The following is a 19899-nucleotide window of genomic DNA, read 5'->3' as shown; positions in this document are numbered from 1 at the left end:
GACGAGGCTTCTGGCCAGTCATGCTAAGGAAAGGGAGCGTCGTCTTTGCAGCTGTAGAAATAGCTCCAGTCTATGGCACCCTTGCCCCAGGCCTGCCAGTACCTCTCATGGAGACAGGACTGGTAGAGAAAACCCTCCCCAGCCTCTGGAAGTCACTGGCTGCCCCAAGACCCCCCATAGGTCCCCAAGGCAGGTGGCCCCCTCAGAGCTGGTGTCACGGAGCCGTCCTTCCCCGATCCAGGACTTGGCACCTGGCCACATTTTTATGACTCATCTTTACCCATGTGTGGACACAGATTCAGGAGCTGGCTTCTGCAGAGCCACGAGGGAACGCTAACCCCAGCGGCACCCAGAGAGCATAATATGTTCTCACTCAATCCCACTTTACAAGGAGCAGAGTGCTTCAACTTTAGTAAGGCCGGGACCCACCCCAGGCCCTTGGGCAGCGCTCCCCTGAGTCTGGGCTGTGGCAGCGTCACACCGCTCACGATAATGGCATTCTGTCCTCTCTCAACCGGCAATTCCTGGGCTCCCCCCGCTCCACCGGACGCCACCCCAGTCACCCCTCGGAGCTGCTGGCAGCTCTGTTTTCTGTTCCATGCTCTCCTGTCAATAAACTCCCCATGTGGAGACCTCTGTGCCGCAGGATGTGGCAGCTTTATGACTCAGTTGCCAGTCTTGTTTTGGAAGCCTTGCTGGGGTTGAACCTAAAGCCCTGGCTAGATTAATGGCACCCAAACAGCAGCCTGGGACCTCAGGAGAGAGAAGGAGGCGCCCCATGCCAGCACCTCTCACCAGAAATACAGCGTATCTGTCCTGACTCTAGATCTTGCCCCACACAGACACCTCCCATTGTCACTCCATGCCTTTGGGCCCTCCCATCAGCCAGTCACACTTACCTGGTGGCCAAGCCCCCTTCCTCCGCGAAGCCACTAGGGTAGCCCTGTAGCCCTAGTCTTCCCCACCATCGCCGTTTCTCCCCAGGCTGGACTTAACGGAGAGCAGACTGACATCTTCACTGTCAGTTCCCTCCCAGCCCTGTGGAGCTTGGTGGAATGCCTGGTGTGAAGGGTCCTGGTGAAGGTTTCGCACCTTTCAGAAGGGGCACCAACCCCCACTCCAACCTGAGCATACCTTTCTTTAGTATACATTCCTGCCCCCAGCCAAGGTCCACGGGACATTCGTCATTTGCTTATCTGAGGCCACTGTGGTTTTTGGCTTGTAGATGCCAATTTCCCAGAACCTGCCCCCATGTGGGTGGGGCAGCAAACAAGTTACTAATCCATTCCCCACTTGCTCTCGAGTTCAGAAGCCTCCTGGCAGACACTGGAGCCACGATGAAGCCCCCAGGGCCTGTCCGTACCTGCAGCAGAGTTCTGGTCCTGCTTTCACTGCTGGCCATCCACCAGACCACCACCGCCCAAAAGGTAGCCAGTGTCCATGGGTGTGGCATGAGCTGGGGGATGAGAGAATGCCTGGGAAGTAGGGAAGAGCCTCCGCATGTGCGAGTGTGTCCAGCGCGAGTGCGTGTGCATCAGTGTGTGTGCCAAAAAATGGTGCAGACCTCCCGCCAGACACTACCCCAAGGGCCTTACTGGTATTCTCCCACCTAATAGAGGGGATGATCCAATCATTTCCATTTTGCAAATGAGGAAATACAGTTTTACGAGCCTGGTTCTACCACTTTCTAGTAAGTGACCTCAGGGCAGTGATTTATTCTGTCTATGTCTCAGTTTCCTCATCTGTAAAACAGGGTAATACTAGAACCTATTCAGAGAGTAGTGGTTGTGAAAACCAAACCCGTTGTATCTATTAAGTGCTTAGGACAGTGTCTGTCGCAGAGCAAATACCCAAGCGCATAAACAAGCCACTTGGCACCTCTGTGCCAAACTGCATTCAGGTAGCCGCATGCAGCCAAGCAGAGCTGGTGAGCGTGAGCGTGTCGCACACAAGCAGGTAAGAGGTGCCCGTGTGCCCCTCCTCGGAGGACACAGGCCTCAAGGCAAATGGCACATGCTAGGGAGTGCCCTGCGGAAGAGGGGGTGAGTTGGGGAGGGTCCACTGCAGAGCAGAGAGGAAGATTCCCAACTCTTAGAGACCAGACTCTAGTCTACCTCCGAATTCTCCCAGCTCCCAGGGCTTCCTGGTAGGAGACTGGTGGGAGCTTTCCTGTTGCCGCAGAGGCCAAAGTCTCCAGAAATCAAAGGACCTGGTCACTGCCCTTTTTCTGGGCAAAGCTAAGCCAGCGTGCAAAGCTCCCTGACCCCACCAGGGCTCTCACCCCTGCCAAAGGCTGAGTGTGTGATGCCCTCCCAGACACTGGCCGCGGCTTCACCAGCTCCACTCCCTGCATGCTTGTTCTTCTCCAAGGGGCGCTCTGGGCCCCCATAGATCAAGAAGGACGCGACCCCTGCCCTGTGGTGCCATAGGGTGGGGAATGAAGCACACAGCTACCTCTTACCTGAGACAAATGTTCACATAGGAGATGCCTCACTGGGTTCAGCCTGAGGCCTGGTCAGTGGCTTAGTCAGACTGGGGGCCAGGGTTTGGTCTGGAGCCAGAGTCAGGGCCGACTCTTGAAGAGTGTCACCCTGAGCTGAGGTGGCATTGAAACCCTGCAACTCCCCTTCTTCTTTGCTGGTCCAGAATGGTATCGATATCTACAGCCTCACCGTGGACTCCAGGGTCTCATCCCGATTTGCCCACACGGTCGTCACCAGCCGAGTGGTCAATAGGGCCAGTACTGTGCAGGAGGCCACCTTCCAGATGGAGCTGCCCAAGAAAGCCTTCATCACCAACTTCTCCATGTAGGTGTCTTCTCACCTTCCTCCCCTCTCCACACCCCCCAGTGCTATGACTCCATCTGCTCTGTGCCGGCAAACCCTCTTCTTGAAGTGAGGCATGCCAGGGTACATCTTCAGGAGTACACCCTGCACCTGGGGGGCACACAGGGAACAGGGACTCGCCAAGGGACTTATTCTCAAAGATACCCCCGTCCTTCCCTCCATCCAGCCATTCATCATCCCTAAGTGTTGTCCAGGTGGCAGGCAGAGAACCACAGCATCTTTGTGGCTTTGCCTTTGAGGAGCACAGACTTGAGGCCTCCTGAGGCCAAACCAGGCAAGAGGGAGTCACCAAGATGCACATTCCAGCTCAAAGTACAGAAAACCTCCTAGATCCTTGGCTTCCCCACAGTGGAGAGTGGCTTGAGGAGGATTCTCCTAGTTATGCCCCAAGCTGGGATCCTGCAGAGGACATTTTTGCTCAGGCTGCATGAGAGACGCCTGAGGTTTCTCTGAACTCTGAGCCAGTGGTGGTCCTTACTTTGTCCTCTGCCACCCTCGCCTACCCTTCCCAACTCAGTTTTGTAATGTTTACTAAATGCACCAGGACGCTGTCTGTCCCTTGCTGCCAGGAAAAGCTGTGATTTAGGACAAGAGTAAGGCTTTTCCCAGAAACAGAGAGGGCGATGGTGGGGCAGAGAGGGAGTGTCTCTCATGCAGGGTCCACACTGGGGCCTCTGGAAAACTGCAGTGGGGGCTGGTCTCCTCCCTCAGGCCCCACGCATCCCTCACTCCACAGCAGCCCCTACTTTTCCTAACCCAGAGCCCGGGCCTATGCTGCCCAGCTTGCAGTGCAAGCCCTATGGGCTGTGTCAGCCTTCAACATGGATGCCAGGGTCAGCAGTTGCCAGGTCCAGGCCCGTTGCATCTGCTGAGAGCCCAGGACTGTCACTTGCATTCTCTGGACCCTGATCCTGTTGCTGCATGAGTTGGGGGAGCAGAGAGCAGGTTCCCTGCTCCCTGACCTGTCCAGGAGCCCCAGCTGGGCATCTGGAGAGATCAAGTACTGCCTACCCAGGAGGAGAAGCGCCGCTGCCCACTCACCAGCCCCATCTGGGGCTGGAGTTAAATTATAACCAGGAAGATCAGGCAGGAGGGACGCATAATCCTGACATCCTGGCTGCTCCCCCTCCTGCCCGCTGCCACACACTCCCACACTTCCATACCACCCACAGATAGAGCAGGTGAAGTTGACCAGGCACATCCCTACTTACCCCACAAGGAGGCTCTGGTGAAGTCATTTTCCTCCCTGAGAAATGTCCCGGGCCATTCTTTCTCAGCCCCCAAAGGATGGCTGCTAGGAGTGTGTCCACACACTCAGGAGTCCCGTCCACCAGTTGTCCAAAACCTCCTTCCAGATATGCCAGCTTACCTGCAGGGTGCCTGCCTCTTATGGGAGGGAAGGGGGAGACTGCTGTAGGCGGAAAGGGCTCAGAGCCTCCAGCCCTGCATCTCCTTCCTCCTCAGTCCTGGCCCTACATGGCTGCACGCAGGGCTGGGAACAAGTGTGACTCAGAGAGCTCTTGCTGGTGATGAGCTGGTTCCCCTGGAATGGTCCGTGAAGTGGAAGGGGCAGGTGGGAATGTGGGCCAGTTGGGCCAGACTGGACAGGTGGAGAGAAGGCAGGACTTAGCTCGGCCCTGCCCCTCTGCAGCCTCCCCTTCATCCCTTCTATAAAATGAATGCTTACTGTTACCGTACACACCTCTAGGAGCTAGAGGCCTGGCGCACTTTGCAGAGTGCCCTGTGCAGAGTCTTGTATGCAGTAGATGCATAATAAATGGCCCTGGGCTCAGGCAAAGATGGGAGTCACTGTGTCAAGAGGCACACCAAGTCCAGAAAGGCTCTCTGGAGGAGGCAGGAGTGGAATGGGACCCTCGCACCAGGCTCTCAACAACTCCCACCCTTCTGCCCCCAGGATCATCGATGGCGTGACCTACCCAGGGATCATCAAGGAGAAGGCCGAAGCCCAGGCGCAGTACAGCGCAGCAGTGGCCAAGGGAAAGAGTGCTGGACTCGTCAAGTGAGCTGGCAGGGGGCAGCTTCAGCGGAGAGGGTCTAAACATAGGCCACCCTGCCTTTGGCCCTTAACCCTGCCCCCACCTCCACCAGCCTTACCCCACCTGTCCTGGAGGGGCAGGCCTGATGCCCTTCTCCCCCAGGGCCACCGGGAGAAATATGGAGCAATTCCAGGTGTCTGTCAGTGTGGCTCCCAATGCCAAGATCACCTTTGAGCTGGTCTATGAGGAACTGCTCAAGCGGTGTCTGGGGGTGTATGAGCTGCTGCTGAAAGTGCGGCCCCAGCAGCTGGTCAAGCATCTGCAGGTACCTGCTGCTGCCTCTTGCGGGGATGCCTCCTGCATAACCCTTGACCTGCTGAGAACGGCCCCTCTTTGCCCCTGGGCCTCGTGTGAGCCCCAACCCAGGCTTCTGGCTGACCCAGGGACCCACCTCTTGCCTCCAGATGGACATTCATATCTTTGAGCCCCAGGGCATCAGCTTCCTGGAGACAGAGAGCACCTTCATGACCAACCAGCTGGTAGACGCCCTCACCACCTCGCAGAATAAGACCAAGGTGGGTCTGTTGTGGTCAGCAGGCAAGGGTACCAAGGAACCTGCCTTCAGGCCAGCCCTATAAGCCTGGATTTCCAGAGAGCTGGATGGGCTCTCCGTCCAGTGACGTGTGAGCTGGAGAGGCTCTTGAGATCTCTGCATCCTTGCTGTCATTTGGCAGATGGGAAGGGCAAAGCCTAGAGAAGGACTGTGGTGTCCTCGTATGAGCCCTGAGATCTGTCTGGGAAGGGGTTGGAGAACAGACTGATGTGAGGGTCCTGGGGCCAAGTGGAGAGGAGGAGATGGTTGGACTGCACACATCCTGGAACAGCCTCTGCTTGCACAACTCCAGGAACAGGGCGCTCATCACACCATCACACCCCTCCCGTATGTGAAAGTGACCTATCAATAACTCAGCCTGAAAGGAGGTGCCCTGGAATATGGACCCAAGGCTACATCCTGGAATTCTCATTTCCCAATATATGGACTGGGTAGAGGGTGTTGTTGGCCTGGCTTTGCTGTTCCTCCCAACTTCAGCCCAGATTATTCCCCCAGGCTCACATCCGGTTCAAGCCAACGCTCTCCCAGCAGCAAAAGTCCCCAGAGCAGCAAGAAACAGTCCTGGACGGCCACCTCATCATCCGCTATGATGTGGACCGGGCCATCTCCGGGGGCACCATTCAGGTGGGTGGACTCCAGGCAAGAGCAGAGCAGCCTGGAGGTCTGTCCACCCGCAAGGGCCTGAGCTTGGGTGTTTTAGAAGAGGAAAAGAACCACCCTTACTTAGCAGTATACACCAGGGACCGGCACAGACAGAAAACACGTGATTTAGTTGTGTTGTCCCTGAAACTATTCCCTTTCCCAAGCAGAAAAGGTTTGTCTCTGAGAAGATCTGCCCTGTGGGGTTTCCCTCTTTGCCTCTGCTGCTGGGGGGCTCACAACTCAGTTTTACACACATTTGCAGTAGTTTCTTTCACACTCGTTTCTGGCATTATTATTGTTGTTGTATTTTGGTGCGATCATGGCTCACTGTACCTTCAAACTCCCAGGTTCAAAAGATCCTCCTGCCTCAGCCTCCCTAGTAGCTGGGACTACAGGCATGCAACACCATACCTGGCTAATTTTTTTTTTTTTTTCCAGTAGAGACAAGGTTGCCCAGGCTGGTGTTGAATTCCTGGGCTCAAGTGATCCTCCCACCTAAGCCTCCCAAAGTGCTGGAATTACAGGCGTGATTCACCACGCCCAGCCATTTCTGCCATTGTTATTATACTTCCCTTTTACCCCATGGTTTTGAAGTCCTCCCTCTTTTGATGGTTGTCAGGTTTATGATGTCTGAACTTTTTAGTATAAGCCATCTGAAATACTAAAACAAACAGAAGGAAAAGTTGCAGGGAGAGTTCTAGTGGGCTATGCATGAGCAGGGAAGGCTTCTGCAAGAAAGGGGCTGGTCTGAGCCCTGAAGAGGGCAAGGTTTTGGGGAGGTTAGCAGTGGGATGGAAATGGGATTGGAACAGAGCACAGAAACCCAAGAGTTTGGGGTAAGGGGGCTGAATGGGGATAGGGCTCGATCATAGCTCTGATGGCCTGGGTGGGTCTTACTCTGGTCACAGATCGAGAATGGCTACTTTGTACACTATTTTGCCCCCGAGGGCCTAACCACAATGCCCAAGAATGTGGTCTTTGTCATTGACAAGAGCGGCTCCATGAGTGGCAGGAAAATCCAACAGGTAGGTCCTGTGGCCCAGGACAGGGCCCTGAGAACTCCCAGGCCCTTCATGCTGTCAGCTGTGGTCCGACAGGCAGACCCCCTTCCTTCACCTTTTGGCGCCGTGGGGCGGGTGGTTCTCAGGAGCCAAGGTTGGCCAGAGCCTAGGGCAGCCCCTGTTCCTAGAGCCGATACCATGACCTCACGCCTGAGACAGGAGTCCAAGGATGCCAGCCCAAGGGCACACGAGCCCTCAGGGAGCCCTTCTGAAGCAGTTCCTCTCCCTGACCAGACCCGGGAAGCCCTAATCAAGATCCTGGATGACCTCAGCCCCAGAGACCAGTTCAACCTCATCGTCTTCAGTACAGAAGCAACTCAGTGGAGGCCATCACTGGTGCCAGCCTCAGCCGAGAACGTGAACAAGGCCAGGAGCTTCGCTGCTGGCATCCAGGCCCTGGGAGGTAAGTTCTGTGGCCCTGCAGGGTGGGGGCTTCCAGGGCTCCTGGCTGGGGGCCACCTTGAGAGTGCGTGCTCCTCAGGGACCAACATCAATGATGCGATGCTGATGGCTGTGCAGTTGCTGGACAGCAGCAACCAGGAGGAGCGGCTGCCCGACGGGAGCGTCTCGCTCATCATCCTGCTCACCGATGGCGACCCCACCGTGGGTGAGGGCCCTGCCCGCGACTCCAGGACACGCTGCATGGGGAGGTGGCTGGGGCTGCACGTGGGCTTGCTGTGGGACCTGGGCAGGGAGAGGGGGTTACTGAGGCCCCTCGGCTCTGAGGTTCCAGAACTATTCATCGAGCAAATCAGTTTTCTCACCCTCATCCCAAACTCCTGGGTCCAGGGGAGACTAACCCCAGGAGCATCCAGAAAAATGTGCGGGAAGCTGTAAGTGGCCGGTACAGCCTCTTCTGCTTGGGCTTCGGCTTCGACGTCAGCTATGCCTTCCTAGAGAAGCTGGCACTGGACAACGGTGGCCTGGCCCGGCGCATCCATGAGGACTCGGACTCTGCCCTGCAGCTCCAGGTGCCAGCATGCCCCAGGAGGGCTGCACAGAGAAGTGGGCAGACCCAGCCTGGCCTTTATGACACCCCCAACTCTGCAGGACTTCTACCAGGAAGTGGCCAACCCACTGCTGACAGCAGTGACCTTCGAGTACCCAAGCAATGCCGTGGAGGAGATCACTCAGAACAACTTCCGGCTCCTCTTCAAGGGCTCAGAGATGGTGGTGGCTGGGAAGCTCCAGGACCAGGGGCCTGACGTGCTCACAGCCACAGTCAGTGGGAAGCTGGTGAGTGTGGCCAAAGCCACCCTGGAGGGGAAGGGCAGTTCCACCTCTGCATCCGGAGGGGCTGGGCTCCAATCCCAGACCTGCCCCACTCCAGCTTTCCCCTCTGCTGCCTGTGGATGACACAGGGGCATGGCAAGGATTCAATGAGAAAATGGAGTGATTCTCATGAGACCACCTGTGCTGTGCCCAGCACACACAGGCCCTCGGCAACTGGTGTGTGCACCTGTGAGCTCAGGTGAGGGCAGGGATTCCTCCCTAGTTGTCATCCCCTCCTGTCCTGGTACCAGCCCTCTCAGGTTGCAGTTGGACAGGGGAGGGCTGCTCCTATTTCACAGATGAGCAGACTGAGCTCCAGGCAGGGCAGACAGCTTGCCCTGGGCCCCACTGCAACCGGGCCAAGAGCCCAGCTTGCTACGTGGCACCCTGTCCTTGCCCAGCCTTCCCTCCTCCTTCCAGGGACCCCCTGTCATTCCACAAAGAGAAACTGAGCACCAGCCCTGCGGCAGGGCCTTCTTCAGGCCCTGGGGTGCAGCAGTGAATGAGGTTGACCCCTCCGTGCCCTCAAGGGAGAGACAGCCCAAGGACATATCATCACACAAACGAGCTACAGGCTGGGATCTAACCCCGGACTCAGGGGAGCAGCAGTAGGAGCCCCAGCCTGGCCTGGGGATCAGGGAGGGTTTCCTGGAGGAAGCCCAGCAGAGACTAAGGGATAAGTAGGAGGTGGGAAGAGTCCAGATGGGGCAGTGGAGGAACGTTAGGCTCCTGTGGCATGAGGGCAGTGTATGTGAAGAGAATAGCAGTGGGCGTTGGGGGCCCATGGCCTTGTCTCAGGACAAGTCCCCAAGTGTCATGACTGTTGGTACAAGCTGTGTGGCCACCCTGCCTGGCTTCAAACCCAGCTCTGCCACCTCCCAGATGGGAGACATGGAGAAGTCACTTAATCTCCATGTACCGCAGTTTCCTCCTGTGTAAACATGGGAATAAGTCCCTGCCCCCCTCATAAAGTCACTGTGATTGATGTCCAGTGTAAGCACTCCATACATGTCCGCAGCTGATTTAGATTGGAGGCCGTGAATTCCCACAGTGCAGAACCCAAGGTGATTCAGGGAGTTCACAGACAGACGTGGCTTTGTTTTAGTAGTTATTTACTTATTTTAATGTGTATTCTGAAAAATATGACCTGAACCTCAGACCTAAGTTTTCTTTTTTTTCTTTCTTTTTTTTTTTTTTTGAGACAGAGTCTCGCTCTGTCATCCAGGCTGGAGTGCAGTGGTGAGATCTCCGCTCACTGCAAGCTCCACCTCCCAGGTTCAAGCCACTCTTCTGCCTCAGCCTCCCAAGTAGCTGGGACTACAGGTGCTCACCACCGCGCCTGGCTAATTTTTTGTATTTTTAGTAGGGACGGGGCTTCACCATGTTAGCCAGGATGGTCTTGATCTCCTGACCTTGTGATCCGCCCACCTTGGCCTCCCAGAGTGCTGGGATTACAGGCGTGAGCCACTGCGCCTGGCCCAGATCCAAGATTTTATGGGTATAAAGCCAAGTAAAAATTGTTAGCCTACTTAAAGTTCATTTAAGGAAAAATATCAATTAAGTAGCTGTATGTGTGGATGGGGCAAAATCCATGCAGGTAGCCTGTGTGTGCCGAAGCTGTGGAAAGCCAGCCAGGGTGAGAGACAGGCTGTTCCAGTGGGAGTAGAGGCAGAGGTCTGATCCACATTGTGAAAAGGTCTCTTGGCCACTCGGGGAGCTCTGGTGGGAGAGGCCTGGGATTCCTCTGCCTTAGGAGCCCATTTCCCAGGCAGCAAGCTGGGTCAGTCTGAGACCACAGGCCCCTCCCTGAGGGAGGAGGGAGCGGGTTCGCACAGAGCTTGGGTGCATGCTTCCCTGTCAGGGTCCCACAGTGGCCAGCCGCAGAGGGGCCTGCTTCCACAGGGACAGCCGTTGGGGTGGATGGAGCCCCAGACCCGGAGCCACGACATCTGCCTTCTGTTCTCAACTCTGCCTCTGAGCCCCGGGAAGGTCCTTCCCTCCCTGTCCCTTTCCCCCACCTTTAGGGTAAGGGCAGGCTGTAGCTAGGACCCCTTCCTGCTCCACACTTCACTTGCAAATCCTTCCCGCTGCTGTTTCTACACTGGCCTGAGGTTCCCATCCCTTTCTTCCAGAGGTTTGGCTGATCTGAGTCCTGGCGCCCTGCCTGCCTTGTTGCACCTGGGCTACTTTGTTACCTTTTATCTTCACCTCCATCTCATCCCTGTATGCTCTGTGACTGAGCCCCTTACACCCCTAAGCCCCCTCCTTACCCCACTCAAAGGAAATGCAGTCCCCACAGTCAGTGTGTGGGACCTGCCCCAGCTCCAATCATGGAAGAGCTCGGAAGTGCCAGGCCAGATGCAGATGTCCGGCCCTCACTGTTCCTGCCCTGGCTGGGCCCCTCTTTCCAGCCTACGCAGGACATCACTTTTCAAACCGAGTCCAGCGTGGCAGAGCAGGAGGCGGAGTTCCAGAGCCCCAAGTATATCTTCCACAACTTCATGGAGAGGCTCTGGGCATACCTGACTATCCAGCAGCTGCTGGAGCAAACGTGAGCGCATCAGCACCTCCCTAAGCCTGTCGGTAGGGGGCAGGCACCGGTGGCACGGGACAGCACCTAAGCGTGGAGAGAGGGGGCTTGGTATCATGTCCAAGCTCCAGATGCTCCCAGAGGGACCTCCCTAGAAGGGGCTGGATGGAAAATCTGTTTCCGAATTCAGGGACCTTCTGAGCTCTGATGTCCTTCACCTACAGTGTCTCCGCACCTGACGCTGATCAGCAGGCCCTCCGGACCCGAGCGCTGAATTTATCGCTTGCCTACAGCTTTGTCACGCCTCTCACATCTATGGTAGTCACCAAACCCGAAGACCAAGAGCAGTCTCAAGTTGCTGAGAAGCCCGTGGAAGGCGGTGGGTGTGGGGTTGAGATCTCAGCCTCCCAGGTAGCAGAGTTTGGACCCAGCATTCTCCCAACTCTTCCCTGCATCCTGACCAAGACCCCAACCGTGTCCCCAACAGACTCCCCCTGGGAGATTCAGCCTATTCACTGATGAGGAAGGTGAAGCCGGGTCTCCTATCTCCCCAAATTCATTGCACCTACGATCTAGTCCAGGATTGGGTAGCAAGATAAAACACAAGCGCTTCGAATTGATGAAAACCACCCTGACAGTGTCTGTCTGTGTCTCTGTCTGTCTGTCTGTCTCTCTGTTTCATCCAGAAAGTAGAAACAGGAATGTCCACTCAGGTAAGCAGCGAACATCCTCAAAGGCTGTGCTGGGTGGTGGTCTGCTAACACAGGGTCCAGGGCACCAGCCCTGTGAGGTTGCTGGCCAGGGCCCAAGTCTGCCCAGGTCTCTCCAGCCCAGCCCTGCTGCCAGGAGGCAGCATAGTCTGACCCAGCACGCTGGTGCATTTAGTCACCTGTGCATTCAAATATTGGCTGCTCCTCAGGCCCTGTCCCCAGCACTAGGAATATAGTCCCCATCCAAGTGGGGCCACAGGAAGGTGGGTGCAAGATGCAAACCCAGGTCCCACTGATTTCCAGGTTCCACTTTCATCAGATATTATCTCCAGGGAGCAAAAATGCCAAAACCAGGTGAAAAAGTAGGAGGTTGGGGGAGGGGAGATTGACAGATTGGGCTCGGTCCTGGCTATGGAGGGGAGTGCCTTGCCCAGCTCCTCTGGCTGGTGACAGCCCTCGGGCCTCAGTTCAGTTGTATCTGATTAGGACTTGACCACACAGAGGCTTCCTTTTCTCCAAGAAGAGGATTGAGTAGACAAGGTAGTTTGAGGGTTTCTGCCACATCCCCGGGGGGCCGAGTTCGAGGGGGGTCCATTATTGTTCCAGCATTGATTATCTCCCAGCTGTGGGGGGAGAGGCTCCCTGAGTTGGCCGGGTGTGGGGAGAGGGGACGTAGTTGCCCTCTCTGCACCCACTCGTGGGTGGATCTCAAGCCCTGGCTGTGAGGACCCACACCCCACCTGAGAGAAGACTGCATCTGTCAACTTCTCCAAAGCTGGAGCTGCTGGCTCCCTGTTGAATTTCGGACCCGGGGTTCTCAGCCCGGTGCAATTTGGACGCCCAGGACCTGTTTCTCCTGACCGTGCTGCTCTCCGCCCATTCCGCCGTCTGGCCATCTGTAAGCTGCCTTCCGGTCCTGTGAGAGCCTCAGTTTCCTCATGGTGGTCCTTCAGCCTGCCCCACAGAGGGGGGTGGGGTAAAGCACGCACCACAGGCCAGGCCAGGGATGGCTGATGAGAGCACGAGGTGAAGTAATTGTGGGTCAGTTCAACCTGGGATCATTTACTGGGGCCGGGGTGGGAGTGCATTTCCTAAGGAGGCTGTCCTCACCTTCCCAGCTCTCTGCAGCTGCCCCATGCCCAGTCCTCAGCGTCTCATCTCAGGTGCGAGCTCTCCCAGGTCCTTCAGCTGCCCTGAGGTTGTCAGACCACAGGCTGTGACGGAGCAGCCTCTCCCACACTCCTTGTTCAGAGGGGACCCTCGGCCCTAAGAGGGGCAGAGACTGGCCAAGTGTGCACGTCACAGCACTCTTTGGAGCAGTCCTTGCCAGTTTCCTCCCTCTGAAGGCCCCTCTCCCCACTACCCCTTGTACGGACATCAGGCCTCCCCTCCCCAAGGCAGGACTTCACCTGTCCTTTACTTTCACTGAGTAGGATCCACTCTACTCTAGAGGCTGAGTTTTCACGAGGAAACGTTCTAGGAAGGGAGGGCTTCCTCCGTTCAGAAAGTCAACAGAGGTCCCTTGAACTGTTTCTGATCCCCAAATCTGCACTCGAACGCAGCTGCAGAGCCAGGCTGGACCTATCCCTGACAGCATGCCCTTCTGTTTGAAAATCTCCCGTGACAAAGGCCATTCTAGGTGGAGTGTATATGTGGCAGGATGGGGGGCTGGAGCTTGGTGGCAGCGGTGGCTGCGCCGCTGGTTGCTCGCCTCCTGACGGTCTCCCTGCTCCCTTTCTGTTTCCTGATGTTCCTGCCCTGATGCCTGCTTCAGCACCACCAGCCACCTCAAATCCTGATCCAGCTGTGTCTCACGTCATGAATACCAAAATCAAAGGTGCCCCCAAGGCCAGAGGCCCTGTCCTAACAGGGGGATCCTGGGAGGGGAGTGACCTGTCACGTGAGCGTCTTGATGTTGAAGTAGAGAGGGAACCCGGCCACACCTAGTCACTGCTCCTTCCCTCAACCTCCCACTCCTTAGGAAGGGGCTGCCTAAACCCAGACTTTTTCTTCTTTTAGAAACAACCGTGACAGCCCAAACCCCAGGTAAGTTCCCAGCCCCCTTGGCCCCCTTCCGCATGCTTGCCCCCAGCCTGCCCTTCCTGCTCCAGGAGCCGTGCCCCGGCTGTCCCAGCCCCCATACAGGCTCCCTCCGCCATCCTGCCACTGCCTGGGCAAAGCGTGGAGCGGCTCTGTGTGGACCCCAGACACCACCAGGGGCCAATGAACCTGCTCTCAGACCCTGAGCAAGGTGAGAGGGGGCACACCCAGAGAGACCCAGACACCACTGACACACACCCACCACCTGCCCACAGAGACACACACAGTGCGTGCAGGCTGGCCCCATGCAGGCCCCTCCCAGATCATGGCATGGTCCTGCCTCCAACCCCTGGCATGGGTACACACTCACAGCCACCCCAGGGACCTTCCACTGGGCACCTTGTGTGCAGGTGTGGGTGGCCTAGGCACAGATAAGCATGGCAGCCATGTGGAGGTGAGCCTAGAGGAGGAGCCAGGGTGGGGCAAGGGTCCAGGGAGCTTCCTGGGGTCACATAGGGATGGCAGGGCCCTGGCGGGCACACACAGACCAGCACGAGGATGTTCCACATGGAGGAGTTAGTGCCTGCAGATACAGAGCCCCAAAAGATGAGACCCTAGAAGGTGTGGATGAGAATGGCAGGAAGAGACAGGGGTGCTGGCTGGGCCCCGCCCCTTCATTCCTGAACCAGACATGGAGACACACTCCACTCAGCGATGCTCGCCCCCCCACCGCCCAGCCCCGCTCAAAGCCAAAGGACATCCATGGCTTTCTCATTCCTCGGATGCATGCGGTCTCCCACTTCCCCACTCAGCCCTGGGAGTGTCTTTCCTGAGGGCAAGGAGCACCGATTCTCCATCTTACCCTTGGCTGCGGCATCTAGCTCAGGGCCAGGCGCTCCGTAGGGCGTTCTGAAGGCTTGTTGACTGGAGACAAGTTAATTCTCAAAGGCCTTATCGAGGGTGGCCATCGCTGAGGATTTAGGGGCCCCTCCAAAGCCATAGACACCAGGGGTGAGTGGAGGGATTGTGCGAGCCAGCCCCCAGTATGAAGGAGTGCTGAGAAAGGGACGCCCCTCCTGATGAGGGAGGGAGCTGCTGCGGAACTCCAGGGGCTGTGATCAGGGAGGACTCCCTGTGCAGGTCGGTGTCAGCCCTGGCTGGGGCCCAACTTTGACCTCTCTGGTCTGGTCTTCCCAGAGGTTGAGGTGACTGGCCAGTATGAGAGGGAGAAGGCTGGGTTCTCATGGATCGAAGTGACCTTCAAGAACCCTCCGGTCCGGGTTCACGCATCCCCTGAACACGTGGTGGTAACTCGGAACCGAAGAAGCTCTGCGTACAAGTGGAAGGAGACGCTGTTCTCAGTGATGCCCGGGTAAGGCCCAGGCTGGAGCCCGGGGCCAGGAGTTGCCCTTTCAGGCTACAGTGGCTGATGATGGTACCAGCAGGTGGCCTGAGGCCATGGACCTGAGAATGGAGCGGCTACACTCACAGAAGGTGCAAAGAGACAAGAGCCCTGCCGTATACCCCTGCAGTTCCAGAGGGCACTGAGGAGTTGTCCTGGGGACCTAACCCGGGTCACTATCCCATGCAGGAGACAGTGTGGTTTGGAGCTAGCTCTGCTGCTAATCCTTTGTGACCCTGGGCAGGCAGCTTAGTCCCTCTGAGCCTCAGTTTCTTCACTAATAACCAGTACTAATCATCCTGGCCCAGAGTCAGAAGGCTGAGGGGAGAACCCAATGAGAGAGTGTAGTTGGGAGCACTTTGCCATCAGATGATGCAGTGGCCGCCAGGCACCCCACAGGATGGCACTGTCTACGTAGTGACGTGATATTCTGATGCCAGTGGTGAGAAGCTAGAGAGCACTGTTGACAGCAGGTTACCAGCATTCTCTTTAGCATATCCTGGAGCTTTGCTAAGGAGACACAAGTCAGTGGCCTCAAATACTGAGCAGCTGGTGAATAATGGAGGCAGAAGGCCACTTCTTCTGGGTGGGGGAGCTCACTGCTTCACAGTGGCCTTCCAGGGACAGTCTTCCAGTTTTGCAGATCACGAGGGGCCTCGGGGAAGGGCTGAGGCCCTGGTCCTCTGTGGGCAGTGGCCTCCGAGCCCCCGGCCTGTGTCATAGCTCACCCTTTTCCAAGTGTGGAGAGCCCTGTCCAGCCCTGCCTCACCCAGCCCTCCTCGGGAACTCCCTTGCATTTGACAGATGAGTGCACGCCCAGCTAATCCAAGGGCTCACCCAAAAACCTTCCCGATTTCATAAAAGATCTAGGCCCGGTGCGGTGGCTCACGCCTATAATCCCAGCACTTTGGGAGGCTGAGGTGGGTGGATTGCCTGAGCTCAGGAGTTTGAGACCAGCCTGGGAAACAGGGTGAAACCCCATCTCTACTAAAATACAAAAAATTAGCCAGGCATGGCAGCATGCACCTGTAATCCTAGCTACTTGGGAGGCCGAGACAGGAGAATCACTTGAACCCGGGAGGCGGAGGTTACAGTGAGCCGAGATCATGCCATTGCACTGCAGCCTAGGCGACAGAGTGAGACTCCATCTCAAAAATAAAAGATCTAAAAGTTGGCCAGGCACGGTGGCTCATGCCACCCAACACAAGTGTAATCCCAACACTCTGTGAGGCCGAGGTGGGTGGATCACTTAAGGCCAGGAGTTTGGGACCAGCCTGGCCAACACAGTGAAACCCCGTCTCTACTAAAAATACAAAAACTAGCCAGGTGTGGTGGTGGGCACCTGTAACCCAGCTACTCAGGAGACTGAGAATTGCTTGAACCTGGGAGATGGAGGTTGTAGTAAGCTAAGTTAATACTACTGCACTCCAGCCTGGGCGACAGAGTAAGACCCTGTCCCCAAAAGAAAAAAGAAAAAAAAAAATCTGAAATTCCTTGCTATCTTGTAGATTCACTAAAATCAATAGCATTTTTATGCCTAGAAAATGAAATAGAAGTAAAATCCTATTAATTATGGGGAGAGAAAGTCCAAATACTTTCATGAGCTACAGAAGACATAAAGAAGAATAGGTGGCCGGGCGCCATGGCTCACGCCTGTAATCCCAGCACTTTGGGAGGCTGAGGCGGGAGGATCACAAGGTCAGGAGATTGAGACCAACCTGGCAAACACTGTGAAACCCTGTCTCTACTAAATATACAAAAAAATTAGCTGGGCAGGAGAATGGCATGAACCTGGGGGGCAGAACTTACAGTGAGTGGAGATCACTCCACTGTATTCAAGCCTGGGCAACAGAGCGAGACTCCATCTCAAAAAAAAGAAAAAAGAAAAATAGGCTGGGCGCAGTGGCTCATGCCTGTAATCTCAGCACTTTGGGAGGCCGAGGCAGGTGGATCACCTAAGGTCAGGAATTGGAGACCAACTTGGCCAACATGGCGAAACACTGTCTCTACTAAAAATACAAAAATTAGCCGGGTGTGGTGGCGGCGCATGCCTGTAATCCCAGCTACTCAGGAGGCTGAGGCAGGAGAATCGCTTGAACAGGAGAATCGCTTGAACCCAGGAGGTGGAGCTTGCAGTGAGCTGAGATCACGCCACTGCACTCCAGCCTGGGTGACAGAGCGAGACTCTGTCTCAAAAAAAAAAAAAAAAAAAAAAAACCCACATCTTTTAGATTGAATTGAAACAACAGGACAGTGTATGTTTAGGGAAAATTTGTTTAAAATAACCTCTGAGTAACAGCAGGGTCTTATTCAACATGCTTAAAGGAACCTAACATTCATGAGAACACCAAAAAGGCAAGAATTTCAAGGGCTATTTTAACTAAAAAAATGAGGAGACAGAATGAGAAGAGGCTTACCCTTTAGACATTAAACACGTGATCAAACACGAGTCATCCAAAGAGAGTGCACCAGCTGCAGAACAAAAGGGATACAGTGGATGCATCAGAGAAACTCCTTCAATCATATAAAACTAATTTATGAGAAAGTGAATTTAAGAAAACCAGAGGTTGGCGCGGTGGCTCACGCCTGTAATTCCAGCACCTTGGGAGGCTGAGGCTGGCAGATTGCTTCAGCTCAGGAGTTCGAGACCAGCCTGGGCAACATGGTGAAACCCTGTGTCTCTTAAAAATAAAAAAAATTAGCTGGGCATGGTGGCATGTACCTGCAGTACCAGCTACTTGAGAGGCAGGGGTGGGAGAATCACTTGAGCCGAGGAGGCACAGGCTGCAGTGTGCTGAGATCACACCACTGCACTGCAGCCTGGGGGACAGAGTGACCCTGTCCCTGCCCCCACAAAAAAGAGAAAGAAAAGAAGTGCTGGGGAAACCGGACATCATTAGGTTAAGTTTGGTCCTATTTTACCAATGAGGAAACGGAAACCCAGAAGATTTAAGGGCCTTCCTACCCAAGGTCACTCCATGACTTCCTGGATAAGAGGGGAAGCCCAGCCCGCTCCCCACCCTGACTACTGAGGCTCCGAGCACGCATCTCTACCTTCCCGCTCAAGACGCTGGGTCTTTCCACAGCCTGAAGATGACCATGGACAAGACGGGCCTCCTGCTGCTCAGTGACCCAGACAAAGTGACCATCGGCCTGTTGTCCTGGGATGGCCGTGGGGAGGGGCTCCGGCTGCTTCTGCGCGACACTGGCCGCTTCTCCAGCCACGTTGGCGGGTCCCTTGGTACTGTGCCCGGCCTTCCTCAGAAACCAGCTGTGCCCGGGAACAGGCGGTACCCTCCCCTGCATGCGCCTCCCAGGCTCCCTCTGTCTCTCACCCTTACTGACCCACCCTTTGTATCTCAGGCCAGTTTTACCAGGAGGTGCTCTGGGAATCTCCAGCAGCGTCAGATGACAGTAGACGCACGCTGAGGGTTCAGGGCAGTGACTACTCTGCCACCAGGTGACTCGGCACAAGCAGACCACTGAGCCCGGCTGGGGTGGGGTGGGGACTGGGAGGCCAGGAGCCAGGCTCTCCAGGGCCCCACTCCTGTCCTTGCCCAGGAACTAGACACAGTCCGGTGGAAGGTTGATGCTGTAGACATGTCTAAGCCAGCTTTTCAGTGACCCCACAAAAGATGGATGGCCTTCTCAGACCCACAGAAAACACATGGGCCCTGAGATCCCTGGGGTTGGTTGGGGACGGTAGGAACCTCTCCCTGTCCACACCCTGAACTCCCAGAGCCCCAAACCCTGGAGACCTCACATACTGACTTCTCTAGGGTAGTGCTCTGGGTGACTGGGCCTTGTTCGCCTGTGCTGGAGGGAATTCTAGAGGGACCCCCGGACTCCCTACCCTCCATGTTCCTGTCCCCAGCTGTCTCCCTCCTTTCCCACCACACCTGAGATTTGCTGACCACATGCCTATCTGTCTGTCTGTCTTTCCATTTCAGAGAGCTCAAGCTGGATTACCAGGAGGGGCCCCCGGGAGTGGAGATTTCCTGCTGGTCTGTGGAGCTGTAGTTCTGATGGAAGGAGCTGTGTCCAGCCTGTACGCTTGGCTGCCCCCTTACAACTGCAGGGCCACTTCTGGGGCCTGGACCACCATGGGGAGAAAAAGTCCCACTCATTACAAATAAAGAAAGGTGGTGTGAGCCCGGGAAGTGGGTGTCTCTGGTTCCATGTGGCCAAACCCTAGGGCCTCAGCCTTGCATCTTGAACCTTTAGCATCATGGAACACGGAAGCTTCCACTGTCAGCTCTCAAGGGCCATGGCCAGGAGGGCCCATGCTGAGCTTTCAGTCCAGCCACTTCACTTTACAAACAAGGAAACTGAGCTCCAACCACCCATTTGAGATGTCACTCCCGCCCCCAGCTAGGGGCCCAGGACTGGGAGCATTCTCCAGGAGCAGAGGTTCAGTTTTGACTACCAAAAAAAAAAAAAAAAAAAAGAGTGAACGGGGTTGGAATTCTTTCTAGTCCAACTCCTAAACTTTCTCAGTGAGCTTTTGGACCTCTCTGCAATGGGACTTGCTTTACACAGTTTGATTTTCACAGCTGTGCTGAGGAGCAGACCTGTCTGCTCATTGTCTTGTAAGGAAGCACCGGGTCTTCGAAGGAGACACAGAGGCGAAGGCCCAGGTGCAGCAGGGAAATAGGCCTGTTCCCAGGAACCTCTTGTCTAATGGGGCAGATCTGGGTCCCAACTCTAAATCCTGTGCTGTTGAGGGTCTCCTTCCCTGTTCTTGCCCCAGAGTTAGGCACTCCAAAGATTCCACCAATTCCTGTAT

The 19899-nt window shown here is 55.8% G+C and overlaps 1 protein-coding gene across 2 annotated transcripts; it reads left to right on the top strand.

Moving 5' to 3' along the window:
- Positions 1–1309: 1309 nt before the first annotated feature.
- ITIH4 (inter-alpha-trypsin inhibitor heavy chain family, member 4) lies at positions 1310–19264 on the top strand. 2 transcript variants are annotated; one of them, XM_011958238.1, is made up of 24 exons: positions 1310–1427; positions 2647–2807; positions 4762–4866; positions 5006–5168; positions 5308–5418; positions 5952–6080; positions 7007–7123; positions 7394–7562; positions 7641–7766; positions 7949–8130; positions 8210–8395; positions 10843–10982; positions 11186–11340; positions 11648–11674; positions 11975–12025; positions 12173–12211; positions 12447–12569; positions 13434–13508; positions 13691–13717; positions 13806–13922; positions 14909–15083; positions 18200–18354; positions 18477–18573; positions 19064–19264. In XM_011958238.1, exons 1-24 carry the CDS (start codon positions 1338–1340, stop codon positions 19131–19133), a joined length of 2790 nt encoding a protein of 929 aa, XP_011813628.1. In that variant the 5' UTR covers positions 1310–1337; the 3' UTR covers positions 19134–19264. The 2 variants fall into 2 exon arrangements, with proteins under 2 accessions (XP_011813628.1, XP_011813629.1); XM_011958239.1 differs by lacking the exons at positions 11975–12025; positions 12173–12211.
- Positions 19265–19899: the final 635 nt, after the last annotated feature.

The sequence above is a fragment of the Colobus angolensis genome, unplaced genomic scaffold (assembly GCF_000951035.1).
Source record: "Colobus angolensis palliatus isolate OR3802 unplaced genomic scaffold, Cang.pa_1.0 Scaffold462, whole genome shotgun sequence".
In the NCBI taxonomy this organism is placed as follows: domain Eukaryota; kingdom Metazoa; phylum Chordata; class Mammalia; order Primates; family Cercopithecidae; genus Colobus; species Colobus angolensis.
This window is presented reverse-complemented; position numbering and strand designations above follow the sequence as displayed.